At 40.6% G+C, this 15,539-nt stretch overlaps 1 protein-coding gene across 11 annotated transcripts in view; it reads left to right on the top strand.

Annotated features, from left to right (window-relative positions):
* TBC1D5 (TBC1 domain family member 5) overlaps positions 1-15,539 on the top strand; it is a 1,653,915-nt gene that overhangs the window by 1,465,441 nt on the left and 172,935 nt on the right. For all 11 annotated transcript variants that reach the window (XM_029589267.1, XM_029589269.1, XM_029589266.1 and 8 more), the window contains one exon: positions 8,442-8,722. In XM_029589267.1, coding sequence (XP_029445127.1) covers positions 8,442-8,722 — 281 coding nt within the window. The remainder of the gene's footprint in view (positions 1-8,441; positions 8,723-15,539) is intronic.

Genomic DNA, 15,539 nt, shown 5'->3' with positions numbered 1-15,539 from the left:
TAAAAATGCCTGGACAATACAGGCCTAGATTTTACTTTTTGGAGACTAGCATGCTGGACTTGTACTTATTGGAAACAAAGTCAATGGCAGGAGCTCAGCTAAAACAAACAGCTCTTCCTGAAATCTTTACTGGCAGAACTACTCAACAAAGTTCACTGATGCATCGATAGAGTTGATCAGATGGGTAAGTTTACATCTAAAGTATTTCAATAGGTGTGGAAATCTATCATTTCAATGCTTTGTAACAGCTCATATTTTCAAATTAGTTTTTGAGTTATTTATGAGTGATACTTGAACAGCTTTCAGTGAAATATTATTGAGTCAGTTCAGGGGACTAAGGGGGGTGGGCTGGGATTTATGATTCATGGTTGTGTTATATATGTTCCAAATGTACATACTCTATATGTTGTATCTGAAGAAACCCTTCTAATAAAAACATTTTTTAAAAAGTACATTCACAAGTAATTATTTTGCATAAGCGGAGTGCATGCATATTTTATAAAGTACCTACCTTTGCATATAAACTGCAGTAATTGTGCATACATATTAGAATTATTTTATGCATGAAAACGTGTGTGTTCTTTTATAAAATAGATATAGGAAGTATGGGGTTCCATGCATTAAAAAATGTGTGCATACTGACATATATGGGCATACTTATGGGGCATAGATACATATTATTTTACAAATTATGCAGCTTCTTCCATACAGTTTATAAAATATAGGCATAAGTTTGTGTGCACATATTTATACATGTATATGCTGACTTAAACACACTGTTGAAAATTACTCTCACAATATGTATGCTTGTATTTTTTACATGTATTGGTCTAACAGTTTTCTAAATGGTTATTTCTGTAGGTAAAGCATTTTATTAACCTGTTCATTATTGTAAATTGCTTTGCAAATTAATGTAAGGCAATTAATGAATGTAATGATATTTTACCCTCAAAGTCCCTTGAAAATTATCGTGTAAATGATCAAAAGTGATTGATGGAAATAAAGCCATGAGTGATTTAAATATTACTAGTGATAAGTAGGTGTAAATAATGTCATGAAGATCATTACTAGTTTGTAAAATTTGTCTTATTATTTCCAGTCAACTGTGTGCTATATTATATTTACATGCCCATATTCTGTGACATATAGTCTGGCTGAACATCTGAGACAGCTGACATTTTTCAAGCTAGTCATGACTTTTAGAATATTACAATTAGCTCAGCCTTTCTTGCTGTTATTAATGCTATACCTAAGAAGACAAATTTGTCATGGAAATCTATAATAAACTTTACAGTGAAAGTGCATTTCTCACTTAAATAATTCTCCCTTTTCTTTTAAAAGGACATGAAAAGTGGATTCAGGATTACAAAAAGCATACTGCTATTTATGTGCCCATATTTGTTCTTTAGCTCCCATTAGCAGGTTTATTCACATTTTACCAACAGAAGCAAAAGTGAAGTGTGGGACGATCAATGCCAAATCATCATGCAGAGATTATGAATAATTTCAAAAAATCAAAGGGCCTACTCTACCAAGTCTAGCAACATTCCTGCCAACAGTATATAAACAGACTCAAAAGCAAGAAGCAAAAGATATGACAGGAACATTAAAATAACTGAGAGATTTGTTTAAAAAAAAAAAAGTAGACTCTAGAATAGTGGTCTTAGACCCCCTTTTTTCCATTTCTTGAACAAGGAGCAAAAATTCTTAAGGATAGGAGATCATCAGGAATTAAACGAGGTGGTCACTGGGGAACAAGATGGCCACAAGTCACTAGAAGCTCTACTGCTGTGCTCCTCTTTGCTTGTTTTAGTTTCCTGCTCGGCTTTTCTTCATGGCTCTGAAGAGGAAGGGGAAAGCTAAGGTTTTTCCCACCGAACCCTCCTTACCTCCTGACCAGCAGTCTATTATTACCTTTGCGTCTATCACGGACCCCCTGCAATCTCCCGGTGGTGTGCTCCCCGATGCAACATTCGACGAGGAAACGTCTGTGCTTCCAGAGGACGAGGTTTCCCTCAGCCCCTAGGAACAATCTCTACTGCTTGTAGACAGATGTACACTCACTGATAATGCTGTCAGAGTGCCAGCAAGTGATTCTCTGCCAGTGTTTGTGTAGGAGGGAGCTGAAGGTACTGCTTTCTTTATCTACTGCTTCATCTCTGCTTGTCTCTGGCGATACTGCAGGTACTGGCTCCGTCTTTTCCTGTTTGCCCTCTGACAACATTGGTTTGGGAAGAGCACAGGTTTCTCCTTCAGCGGCTTCAGTTTCTTTGGTGGTTCCACAGCTACAGATCTCTTTCCAGATGCCAGCTAAGCCGACAGTCATAACTTTGGAATCTCTCTAGGAACTTTTGGAGAACTTTTCCAAGATTTCATCAACCTCTGTTTCCAAAGTGGACGTGGTAATTTCCAAATTGGATCCCAGGGTTGCGCAGCATTATAACTCTATTCAAGAGCACTCCAAGCAACTTGAAGCTGTCCGGCAAGATATTGGGAAGATTCATACAGTCCAATCCTATTCCATACGGAATATTGGCGCTTTAACTCATAGGTTGGAATTGATGGAGAATTTTTCTCGTCGGCTTAATCTTAGATTTTTTAATTTCGCTTAAGGTTTGGGGTGAACGTCTGTCTGTTACCTTAAAGAACTATTTTCATCAAGTTCTAGGTATTCCACCTGAAGAATCTCCTCCTATAAATAAGCTAACTTTTCTCCCGTCTTCTCCTTCTGTGAATCCTTTAGCTGAGAATTAATTTCCCCCTTTGAATCTTACAGAATTTCTTGAATCATCTGGTCAGGAAATAATTGACAGAGCTACTTTGCTTTTGTCTTTTATATTCGACTCGTACCTTTCTAAAGTAATGTCACTGTATTTTTGGAATCGTAATTCTCCTTTTTATGGGCAAAATCTGCACATTTTTCTTGATATTTCTAGGTCTACCTAGCAAAGGAAGGAGGGTTTTTTAGCTCTCAGGAAGGATACTCTTGATTTAGATGCTTCTTTTGTTTTATTTTTTCCATGCAAATGCTTTGTTATGTTACGATCTGATTCTTTTTTTTTTTTCGCTACTGAACAGCTACAATCCTTTCTTAAAGACAGAAAAATGATCACTTCTTCTCCTGTCCCATCTGATTCTAATATATCTGAGTCTGCTCATTAAAGATGGGGGCCCTTACTTGCTATTAGCCTTTCTGTATTTTTTATGTTTCTTTTTATTTCCTGGAATTACATCCCCTTTTCTATTTATTTCTTATCTATGGGGAGTTGACAGTATTGAAACATTTGTTTTACTTGTATGTCTTATTTTCTTCAAGACAAGTGTATTATTGCTAATCAGGATAGGTTTTTTTTGTTGTTACTTATTATTATGCCCTTTTCGCTTTATACAAAGATTTATGATGCTTTTTATGTTTAAATATTGTATAAATAAAAAGTTAAAAAAAATAAAGGATAGGGGATCTATTTTCAAAACCCTCTATGTACCTGATTTAGTACCTGATTCACTAACTTCCAAATTTTAAAAGGGCCGCATAAGTGCATTTTGGGGGTTACACTTGTGGCTGGGCCTTGAGCGCACTGAACGCATTTTAGAACAAGCCCAGCCACGTGCATATCCTCCGATATGCACCAAAGTGCCAGCCTGTCTTAAAGGGGTGGGCCAAGTGGCAGGGCAGGGAGAATGGGCCAAGATAGTGCCATTAAACGCTGTCCCAGGGAAGCATGCGCCGGCAGCTGGCTGGCCCGCGGAAGATACTTCTGCTCCGGAGCAGCAGTAAGTATTGAAAAAGGGATTAGTTAGGATTAGTTTATGGTTCGGGGAGGAGAGGGGAAAGAGAGGAAGGGTAGGTAGGGGCAACGAATTCCAGGGCTTAATTATGCGTTGAGTAAAAAAAAAAATTCTGTTATTAGTTTTAAATATATCACCTAGTAAATTCATTGTGTGTCCCCTAGTCTTTGTACTCTTTGAAAGAGTAAACAACCGATCTACCTCCACTCATTCCACGTTGCTCACCACTTTATAGACTGCCATCATTATTAGGAAAGAAATGGAGAATAAAACAGAAAATATCATAATGCCTCTGTATTGCTCCATGGTGCAACCTCATCTTGAATATTGTGTGCAGTTTTGGTCACCACATCTCAAAAAAGATGTAGCAGAATTATAAAAGATATAGAGAAGAGCAACCAAAATATTAAAGGGGATGGAACGATTCACCTATGAGGAAAGGCTAAAGAGGTTAAGTCTCTTCATTTTAGCGAAGAGATGGTTAAGAGGAGATATGATAGAGGTTGATGCTTTGATGCAACTGCAACATTGCTCTCTGCTTCAACAACAGGGGGGAAAAGGGAATTGAATTCAGACAACAAACGAGGGCCCTGACTTTTATGGTCTGGGGAACTGATAAGCATGGGCATAACCTTCACAGAGCAGTAATTACTACCCTTAACATAAGGCATGGGATTACTACCCTTAATAAATAAGACTTGATTCCTTTGACGCAACTGCAACGTCACTCTCTGTTGTGACAGCTGGGGGAGGGGGGAGGTGAAAAGAGATATTGGATTCAGACAACAACCAACATGGGCCCTGACTTTTACGATCTGGGGTACTAATACATAGACATAAGGGAAAAAGCATAGGACTCCTTCTACAGCCAAGACCATAAGCAAAGCACGTCAAGCAGCACTGTCTGAATTTTCAAGAAGGCTCATCACCCAGTAAAAGAGAAACATGGGGTAACCTGCACGGCGCAGCAGATACTACCATAAGCTTGCTGGGAGCTGGATGGATCATTTTGGTCCTTTTCTGCCATCATTACTATGTTACTTTGTATATGTTAAAATAATGAGGGAATGGAGCAAGCAAACGTCAATCAGCTGTTCGATAACTAGCTTGTAGTTTCTAGACTCGTCCTTATTTTCAATTTTATGAAGAGGAACCACATCTGTCTGTCTCTAATCATTTGGAACCACTCCTGACTCTAAAAGAAAACAAACAAAAAAAAAAAGCATTGAACAGGTCATAAAGTGGGACTGTCAGAACTTCCTAAACTTCCTTTATATCCTTGGATACATATCCCATCTGGCCATTGTATTGTCTCCTTTTAGTTTTGCTAGCTCCTTACAAACACAATCTTCTGAAAAATGTTTGATATCTATCTCATTTCCATTCTAATTTGTGGCAGTATTTTGTGGTGCTACTCCAAGCCCTTCCTCATTGAACTCTGAACAGAAATATTTGGGGTAGATTTTCAAAAAGCGCGATTTGGCGTACTTTTGTTGGTGCATCAGGCGCAAACAAAAGTACACTGGATTTTAGTAGATACGCGCGTAGCCGCTAAAATCCTGGATCGGCGCGCGCAAGGCTACCGATTCCGTATAGCCGGCGCGCGCCGAGCCGCACAGCCTACCTCCGTTCCCTCCGAGGCCGCTCCGAAATCGGAGCGGCCTCGGAGGGAACTTTCTTTTGCCCTGCACTCACCTTCCCCTCCCTAACCCACCCCCCCGGCCCTGTCTAAACCCCCCCTTACCTTTGTCAGGGGATTTACGCCTCCCGGAGGGAGACGTAAATCCCTGCACGCCAGCGGGCCGCTAGCGCGCCGGGACGCGACCTGGGGGCGGGTCCGGAGGGCGCGGCCACGCCCTCGGACCGCCCTGGGCCATAACCACGCCCTCGGACCCGCCCCCGAAACGTTACATCCCGCCCCGAAAACGCTGCGCGGATCGGGCCCGCCCCCCAACACGCCCCCGACACACCCCCCTCGGAAAACCCCGGGACTTACGCGAGTCCCGGGGCTCTGCGCGTGCCGGTAGGCCTATGTAAAATAGGCACACCGGCGCGCAGGGCCCTGCTCGCCGAAAATCCGGGCGGATTTACGCGAGCAGGGCTCTTAAAATCCGCCCTTTGTTTAGTCATTCCTCTTTCTCCTTGTCAGCCTTTACATATTTATCCCCTCCCCTTCATCTTTGAATCTTACAAGCCCACTTTTTGTATTTTTCTGCTACTAACATTATCTTAAAAAGAAATGTCTTGTCCCTTGGTTTTACAGTATTAACAATTTTTTCTTCCCTTTGCAGTTTCGCTTTCCTGACCAGTTTCCAAGCTTCTCTTATCTTTTCCAGATATTTTGCTCACCTTCCTCTTTTTGCGATCTCTTATAGTGTATGAATGCTTACCTTTTCAGCCACTTCTTTAGAAAACCAGATCTAAAATAGTTTAGTTTTTCCCTTTATATGTTCTTCTGAAATAGGAAACCATCAACAATCTGAACTATGCAGAGAAACTTAATTGCAATTCCTTTTTAAGTACATTTTAACAGAAATATGTGCCTGTTAGTTTTGCATTGTCAGGTTATCTCTCCTTCCATTTGTACATATGATTTTTAGAGATGGATATAGATTTAATTACATGCATTTCCAAACTCGAGCTCAAGGCGAGTTAGATTCAGATACAGTAGGTATCAGCATTTTATTTATTTATTTGTTCACTTTTATATACCGACATTTGTGTTAACTTCATGTCGGTTTACAGGACAAAACGAGGTCATAGGTAGAAATACAATAAAAACAGTTCAACAAATCTTAAGTAAAAAGTTAGGCAAAATAAAATTCTTAAAAAACAATTAATCTAAAAAGAAAAGCAACTCATTATATAACTCAGATACATCACACATTGAAATCACTATAAACGTAAAATCAGATAAAAATAACAGGATAAAATTAAGTAACATAATACTATAAAAAGGTCAAAATAAAATAATAGTATAAAAGACTATTTAGGGCTGAGCAAATGCCTGTTCATAAAGCCATGTCTTCAATTTTTTTTTTTGAATGAGAGCATCACTCTTTATTGATGGATTTAAATTAAATTTGGTAGAAAAGACTCTTAGATGGTAATTTTAAAATGACCGCGCTTGAGCCCATACACCCGTGTATCGACAAGCAAGTGAGGATACACTGGAACTTTCAATTGTGCGTGCACTTTCATTTATATGTTTTAAAATGCACCAAATGCGCGTAGGTATGCTTCTAATTTTAAGAGATTACTCGAGCACAGCTAGCGCAAGTGTGTCTTCCATAGGACCTTGTTGGTTTTTATGTATGTATGTTGTTAATTTTAAAACATATTCGCGAGGCACATTCCCAGTTCTCCAATTAGCCCTCCACTTTGTCCAGTTAATATATAGGTCTTTCAGACCTCTCTGGTTCTTCATTCTGCACGCCGCCCAGTTGACCCAGACCTCTCACCCTGTTCTATAAGCACTAAAACTCAAAGGGGTAGATTTTCAAACCCCCCCCCCCCCCCCGCACGTGCCGAGCCTATCTTGCATAGGCTGCTGGTGCACACAAAGCCCTGGGACGGGGGTGTCGCGGCCGGTGCATCATTGGGGGCGTTCCATGGGCGTGGCCTCTGGACCAGCCCCTGGACTGGACCATGGCGCGCCGGCGGCCGGCCCAGCGCGCACAAGTTAGGGGGGGTTTAGATAGGGCTGGGGGGGTGGGTTAGGTAGGGGAAGGTGCGGGCGGGGTGGAAGGAAAGTTTCCTCCGAGGCCGCTCCAATTTCGGAGCGGCCTTGGAGGGAACAGAGGCAGGCTGCTGATTCTGGGCAGTCTTGCGCGCGCCGACCCCGGATTTTAACAGATACACGCGGCTATGAGCGTATCTATTGAAATCCAGCGTACTTTTGTTTGCACCTGGTGTGCGAACAAAAGTACGCAAGCACGTAGTTTTATAAAATCTGCCCCAAAATCTACAGTCTTGTGTCTTATCAGGAACAGCAGTAAAGTAACACGTTCTGCAGTTTTCAGTTTTAAAATTCAGAGTTGCGTGCTTAAGTCTTGGCCCCACCCCAGAATGCCCATGCCCTGCCCCTTTTCCGCTCCCTTATTCCTCATGCACGCATGAGTACATATGCGCGTAGTTTGTGGATTTTAAAATCTGTGTTGCTCACGCATGGCCCACATACACATGTATGTGGGCATTTTTGTACAAGCAATGCTTTTAAAATTGTCCTGTTAGTGTGATTTGAGCTGTCCTACCAAATTTCATTTAAATCAGTCAACGGAGAGCGTGCTCTGATGTACGTGCCAGAAGAGTAGGGGCAGGCCAGGCGGGAGGCTGGGACAGCACGGGGGCTGGGGTAGGAGACAGATTGCAAATGTATGATTCTTTTTGAGCTGTCAGAGCCATTGAGGTGCAGTGAAGGGGCAGAAGGGATGGGAGGTGGAAGAAGATATTGCTGGTCTGGGGGAGTGATTGGAGGGAGGCCCTGGAGGTGGGTGATGGGGGAAACAATCGCTGGTAGAAAATTGGGGGAAGAGATCACTAATCAGGGTTGAGGTGAGGAATGGTAGAAGGGATTGGAGGACTTGGAAATAAATGTGCCTTTGTGTAAAGTGCCAGCATGATTTTCCCAACTTGTTATTTTTATCTTTTAGTGCCAGTGCTAAAGTTACTCCACTGCAAATTAACAAAGTCTCCAGTAGCTTGCTGAATTTTGGTCGAAAGCTTATTGCCCCAGCTGTTGCTACGGGTGGTGGTATGGGCCCAGTCCCCACCAGTGGCAGCAGCAACTTAAACTTCACCCCTGCTCTTATGTCCATCAAGAGGACTGCTTTGGAGCCCTTCCAAGATCCTTATCAGCGATCACAACAAGCGCAGTCACAGCAGCAACAACGAATGATGAAATCGGAAAGCATGCCAGTGCAACTGAGTAAAGGTAAGCAGCAGCATAGAAGGAAAAGTTAAGAAGAATCTTTAATCATTGTGTGGAATGCCTCATTTATACAAGACAGCTCGCAGAAAAAGTGATGACTGCCTATTTATATATTATTGATATCTCTTTTTTTTGTAGTATATATTTGTATATATAGGTATTTTTATCTGAAATGCAAATAAATTGTGAGACTAAAATGAGCACATTTTGTATACAATATGGGGTTGATTTTAAAAGGAACGTGCGGTTCCCAGCGCACGCACATGGGCGTGCCAATTTTATAATATGTGCGCGCATGTTATAAAATCCCATGGCTGCACATGCATGCGTGCTGGATTTTAAAATCCTTGCATGCATGTGTGCGTGGCGCACACGGGAGGGGGGGGGTGAATTTTTGGTAAATATGAGCGGCAACGCAATCGGGCCTCCCCCAATTCCCTCCCAGGCCGCTCCAATTAAGGAGCGGACTGTAAGGGAACTTCCCTACCTCCCCCTCACACCTAACCTTCCTCCCTCTTCCCCTCTCCTCCCCAACCCCTAACCCCTTCCTATCTACTTACATTTTTTTTGTTTCATTATTTACTGCTCCTTTGGAGCAGAAGTAATCTGCATGCACTGGCCAGCTGCCAGCATGCGCTTCCCCAGGACAGGGAGAGGCCCAGCACTTGTGCACGTACCAGGGTTTATGTGCGTGGCCGAGCCTATTTTAAAATGCACGTGGCATGCACAAGGTCTTGTTTTTACGCGCCAGGCTTTTGAAAATCCGGGCTTATATTTTCACCTTTTGTATTTTTATATTGCTTTTGTGTGCAGAGAAATGATTACCTCAGTCATTTTTGCAATTATCACAAACTTACTACAGGAAAGACAAAATAAATGACCTAAAGTAGCATTTCATTTACAATGTATTATAGTAATGTTTGTTGTCATGGATCTGTTTGCTGTCCAGGGTTATGATTCTCTTGTGCTGATTAATAAACATTAAATTACAAAAAAAAAAAAAGTATAAAGGTTTAGCTTTGCCAAAAAGTCTCAAAAGATGTCCAGTTGTTTTATTTGCACTAGTTTCACTACTGTAATTAAAAGACAATAACTGTTGCTGATACTTTGTAGCTTTTTTTATACTTGCAAATAAAATGTGTTGTAACACCTTCCCCCTTTCTCTTCTAACCTTATACTCAATTTCATTCACAAAACAGATGGAGCGAAGGAGTTGAAATGCTGTGATAGAAGAAGTAAGGGAGATGGAAGTATATAAGTGACACTAAAGAGGAGACAAAGGGATGAGGAGGGGATAGATTGGGTGAGAGTTAGAACAAGATGTTTGGAGAGGAGGGAGAACTGGAAGAATTTTTGAATTGCATTGTCCTGTTGATGTGGGAGAGATGAGGTGTATTGCACTGATACTCCTGAAGAGTTATGTTGTGCTACAGGACTTGCTGTGATGTAGGAGAGAGCTATGTGTTGTTGTCTTGATGGGAAGGTACTGTGCAGCACTGTAGAAGGGAACAGGTAATAAAAGTGTTTTCATTCAGGGTTCACCATTCTCAAGTTATACCACTGGTGTTTCTATAACTTCTAAGTCTTCTAATGTGCAAAATTCCCCAAATATTTGGCCTGTAGCATTTTTCCTAATTATTCAAAAGAGATATTTAGGTCAATTAAATAATATGTGACATAGAACCATGGACACTCACTTCTTTACATGATAACAGTATGGATGTTATCAGCAAATGTGGACCATTCTGCCAATTTGTATTTCTGCAGTGCTCCCACATGTATTATATTTCTCTTGTCGTCTCCCTCCTCGACCGTGCAAAGTTGCTTTATTATCTGCCTCAAGTGTTCTTGAATTCTATCAGTTTTGACTCGAACCATCTCCAATGAAAGTCTTTTCAAGTATCCAGTAGTAAAAAGGTATTTTCTCTTGTTCCTTTTGATTCTCCATCCCTTCAGCTTTAAAAGGACAAGAGATCATCATATGAAACGAAGGGAATCTCCTGGTTTCATTTCAAAGCAAAGTAATTGATTTTCAACAGATTTGTGTTTAAAATTAACTTTTAACTGCATAAATCTAGCTGGTAAAAAATTCTACTCCCTTCCCCCTACAGACCTCTATCTGACTAAACACCATCTGCATAAAAGCACTGGGCACACAGATTTAGTTAGACAAAAAGGAGATGTAGGTCAGGGTGTTTCTGGTGCCAATTTTTCAGTTTTAGCCAGTTAGTACAATAATCAGTCTTGTTTGAATTTTATTGTAAATTGTATGATTGTTCTTGCTGTACCCCTTGTTGAACCTTGGAGTAATATGGGTTATAAAACTTTTAATTAAATAAATAAATAACTGGATACATTTGTCCATCTCAGTGCAGCCACAGAAATGGCTGGCCAAAACCAAAACACACATGCTTTGAGCAGTTAGATTTAACCAGATTTTCTGCCACAACTGTAGCCAATTAGTTCTGACTGAATATCCAAACAAAGTTAACTGGTTAAAATTAACTACTTAGCATTGCCACTCAGTAGCTTTTTGAAAATCAACTTCATAGTATATATCTTAATGTTTTTATCATACAATCCCTTCACCGCCTTTCTTCTAGAGAGTGCATATTTTGCTTTTTTTTTGTCTATCTGTATAGAGGATAGTTTTTAGGGTTCTATTTATTAAGTTGGGATAATGTTCATTAAACACAGAATTTGGCGTTAAATTTACATTATCACATGGTATTGGCAAAGTTCATACAAGCATTGCCAATATTACATAAGGACCTAAGAACATAAGATATGCCATACTGGGTCAGACCAAGGGTCCATAAAGCCCAATATCCTGTTTTCAACAGTAGCCAATCCAAGTCACAAGTACCCTGCAAGTACCCAAACATTAAACAGATCCCATACTACTAATGATAGCAACAAGTAGTGGCTATTTCCTATTGATTAATGCAACTTATTTATTGCAAAATAAATCTGGTATGCAAGTAAAATATTAATGGTCTGTGTCACATACAGATGTATTCTTGCCACTCTTGTGGAGAAGTGATTCAAAGAGCTATTTATTTTATTTATTCAGCATTTTTATATACCGACTTTCCAATAACAGAATTACTGATCAATTCGGTTTACATTTTAACAGAACAATAACATTGACAAGTAAATGTCTTACAATGAACAGGTCGATATAACTTGGATAAGTATATATGGGGTTAACAGGTAAAAGATACATTGCCTAATGTAGGCATAAGTAAAAGATACAGTGCCTAATGTAGGTTAAATAAACAGTTGCTAATTATAAGACTAGGTTATGATCTTCGACTGCCAAAGTTTACGTGAGTTCTATAGATGATCTAAATAGCTCTCAGGTGGATTACCACCGAAAGGATCATTGGCAGGGATGTTCCGCAGGTTGCTGTTATGGGAAAGCTTGGTTGAATAACCAAGTCTTGAGTCTTTTTTTAAATGTAGATGAGCATTGCACTGATCTGAGCTATGGTCAATGCTCGCATAGCCTTCTATCAGCTCTTCATGAGCCAATACAGGACTGTGATACCGTGAAATCAGGCCTGGTCCAGATGACAGGAGGAGTCTGGACTCCAGCCTTTTCTCATACAAAATGCTATATTATTTACAAAAATAAAAGCAGAAAAAAAGCCTGCTTTCCTCAGAAGCACCTCTCAGAGTTATGGCATTAAAACATATATAGACTTAGCGTACTGCCTTCTCCCATTTCTTTCTGAGCCTGAACATTTATTCCTCTCCCTAGGGAAACAACCTGTGACTTGGCTTTCTCTCCTGGGTGTCATTTAAGATAGACCAGACTAGATAACTGGATCCGATCCTCTAAGGTGTTCTAAAGCAGTGGTCCCCAACCCTGTCCTGGGGGCCCACCAGCCAGTCAGGTTTTCCGGATATCCACAATGAATATGCATGAGAGAAAATTTGCATGTACTGCCTCCATAACATGCAAATTTTCTCTCATGCATATGTTCTAGAGCCTCTGTGCACTTCTGCAAGAGCAACAATTGCCTTATGGGAGCTCGTGGAGACGTATGAAGGGTATTACCTATCTGAACCCAATAATCCACATTCAGAGTTCCCGATTCTGGGTACCAATTATTTCTCCTATCAATTTTTCCAAGTCCCCCAGTTTGATTTGTGCTATTTCTCCCTTGGTGACGAAATAATGATTCTTTACTATTTTTTTCAGTTATTCCGCATGAGACTTTTGCTGAACTGAAATTTTACCTCCCATACTCACGAATGTTTGGGAGCAGACTCACTGAGAAAAAAAAAACTTAAAAATACTTACACTTGCAAGAGCAGGTCTGCTGATTTATGGTGCGCACCTAGGCTTTCTGTCCAGCCGAATGAGCAGGGAGTTGTCACGTCTCGGATCACACCTTGGATCACGTCGGGCTCACCAGATGTTGTAATGAAGACACATCAGGCAGGATTCGTGGTGAAACGTGTCCCCGGGAAGGTCACCTCTCCTCCTCCTTCCCCGGGGCTCCTTTTATTGTACATCATTCCATAGCATGCATGCATGCAGATTTGTCATAACATCATTGGGTCCTTGCAAATACATACATCACTCATTGGATGTTATAGCGTCATACCATAAATGTCCTTTCCTGGCCTTTATGCTGACTACGCGTAAGCTAGCAGGCCAGGAGGGGAAAAGTTATAAGACTGGACATTGAAGCAGTTTAAGCTGTGTTGAACTAGCTGACTAAGTGCGAGAGGAAGTAAGCAGGGAGCAGTTTCAGGTTGCTACAGTTTGAGATCTATTCCTGGGGCAGGCATGTCTGGAGCAGGTTGTTTGTCAGACAGATTTCCTGTCTCAGTTAGGGGCAGGAGGAAGCTTGCACAATTCTACTGCCTCCAGTGTATGCCGGAGAGAAAGAGGGAAGTTAGAGTTAACCCCTGAGATACTCCTTCAGGGCTAAGCTTACAATCCCACAATGACAAGAGTGTGAAATGTCAGGCAGAATAGAGATGGCTGGAGGAGACAAAGAAAACTTTGAAGCTCAAGAACAGCAGACAGGGCAGAAGACAGAATGGTTGGTGAAGTGAATAATGTGGTAAATGGAGATAGTAGATTTGATGTTGGTAGTGGTTTGCAGCAGGGAATAATATTGTGAAGGATTAGTATGAGAGAGCAGGTGTGAAAGAGCCATAGGGAAAAATCTATTGCTTCTTGGCAAAACTGATGGAAGCCCAAGTGGGTTGGGGTATCCTCTGGACTCCACCAAGGCTCCTGATTGCTTATACGTGACTGAAATCTGGTTGTCTAACTCAGATTCTGTTTTATTGAACTAACTGTATCCTCTAGAGAATTGTGTGATTTCACAGCCACAGCACCACAAGCAAGTCTGTGGCTTCTTGACTGCTTTCAAGCAATTCTTGCAACTTTCTCTTGTGGACATTGATACAGTTCCTTCATATAAAATTCTTATATTGGCATCTTCTTTGTTTAACATCTGTTTGAGTTACTGCCCACTGTCATACAGTGCTTCTCCCTTAGTTGAAATTCTAACAAATTGAAACATTACTTTACAATCTACCATTGTACCTGGTAATTTTAACTTACACTATGACCAGTGTCCTTCATCAACAGCTGGGGAGGCCTTGTCTTCTCTTGGGTGGGAATAGTTTGTTCACTGTTTCCCACATCGATATGGACATACTTTGGATTTAATTTTTTATAAATCCTATTTCCTTTTACATGATCCTCCCAACATCTTCACGCATACTGTACCTTGGTCAAATCATCATTTACTTTCTTGCATAATTGGTCTTGCTTCTAATGATAAGCCAGTTCACCATGAATACCTTGTTATGTGTAAATGTGGACATATTGACATTAACTAGTTTAAAGCCTGTCTACTTTCACAGTTGGCCGATTTTGAATATTTCAGATTTGGGCTCAACAGTGGAGGCTTTTCATGTCTCTGTGCAAGATGTTACTGATAAGTTAGCCCCATTAAAGTCTTTTCTACAGAGGCATTCAAGGTCTGCACCCTGGTTTACTCCAGCTCTTAAAAAGACAAAACATACATTACATCGATTAGTGCACCACTGACAAAAATGTCCCACTACTGCCTCCATTGCAGACTGTCAAATGTCATATAAAACCCATGTTAATGAGACAAAAAGGAAATATTCACATATAATTTAGTCTTCTGGGAATAGTACTAGTACTTATGAGCATTTGACTGGTGGAACTGTAGGGACAAATGACAGGAAAAATTCTGCTGTCAACCCTAGTCGATGTGAGGATTTTGCAGTATTCTTTTCAAACAAGGTGGCCATCCTTTGTGGTAGATTTGCTTCCAAAATAAAAGAGCCCACTAATGAATCTAGGGCTAATGGGATAAAATGGGATCACTTTGACTTAGCAACCAAGGATAAGATTCTCCAACATATTGCCAAGATGAATACCCCATCCTGTCCCCCTAACCTATGTGCAACAGCACTTTTAAAAGCCATCTGTGAAGATGTTAGGAAATATATATCTGAAATTTCCAACCTCTCATTGTCTAAAGGTGCTTTGCCTGCCACCCCTAAAGCCAGCTTCTGTCCACTCTTTGCTGAAAAATCTATTGCAGACCCCCTCAGTTCTCAGAAACTACGATCCCAGTTCATCTTTGCCATTTCTTTCAAAAATTATTGAAACAGTAGTATTAATCAATTAATTGACTTCTTGGATGTTAAGCCAATCATTGATCAATATCAGTTGGGTTTAAGAAATGTTTTAGTACTAAACACTCTTATGCTCTAGTTTGACACAATCAGATGATTCAACAGGGGAATAAACTAT

This window comes from Rhinatrema bivittatum, chromosome 2 (genome assembly GCF_901001135.1).
Source record: "Rhinatrema bivittatum chromosome 2, aRhiBiv1.1, whole genome shotgun sequence".
Lineage (NCBI taxonomy): Eukaryota > Metazoa > Chordata > Amphibia > Gymnophiona > Rhinatrematidae > Rhinatrema > Rhinatrema bivittatum.
The sequence above is the reverse complement of the archived record's forward strand: the minus strand, read 5'-3'. Positions and strand labels throughout refer to the sequence as shown.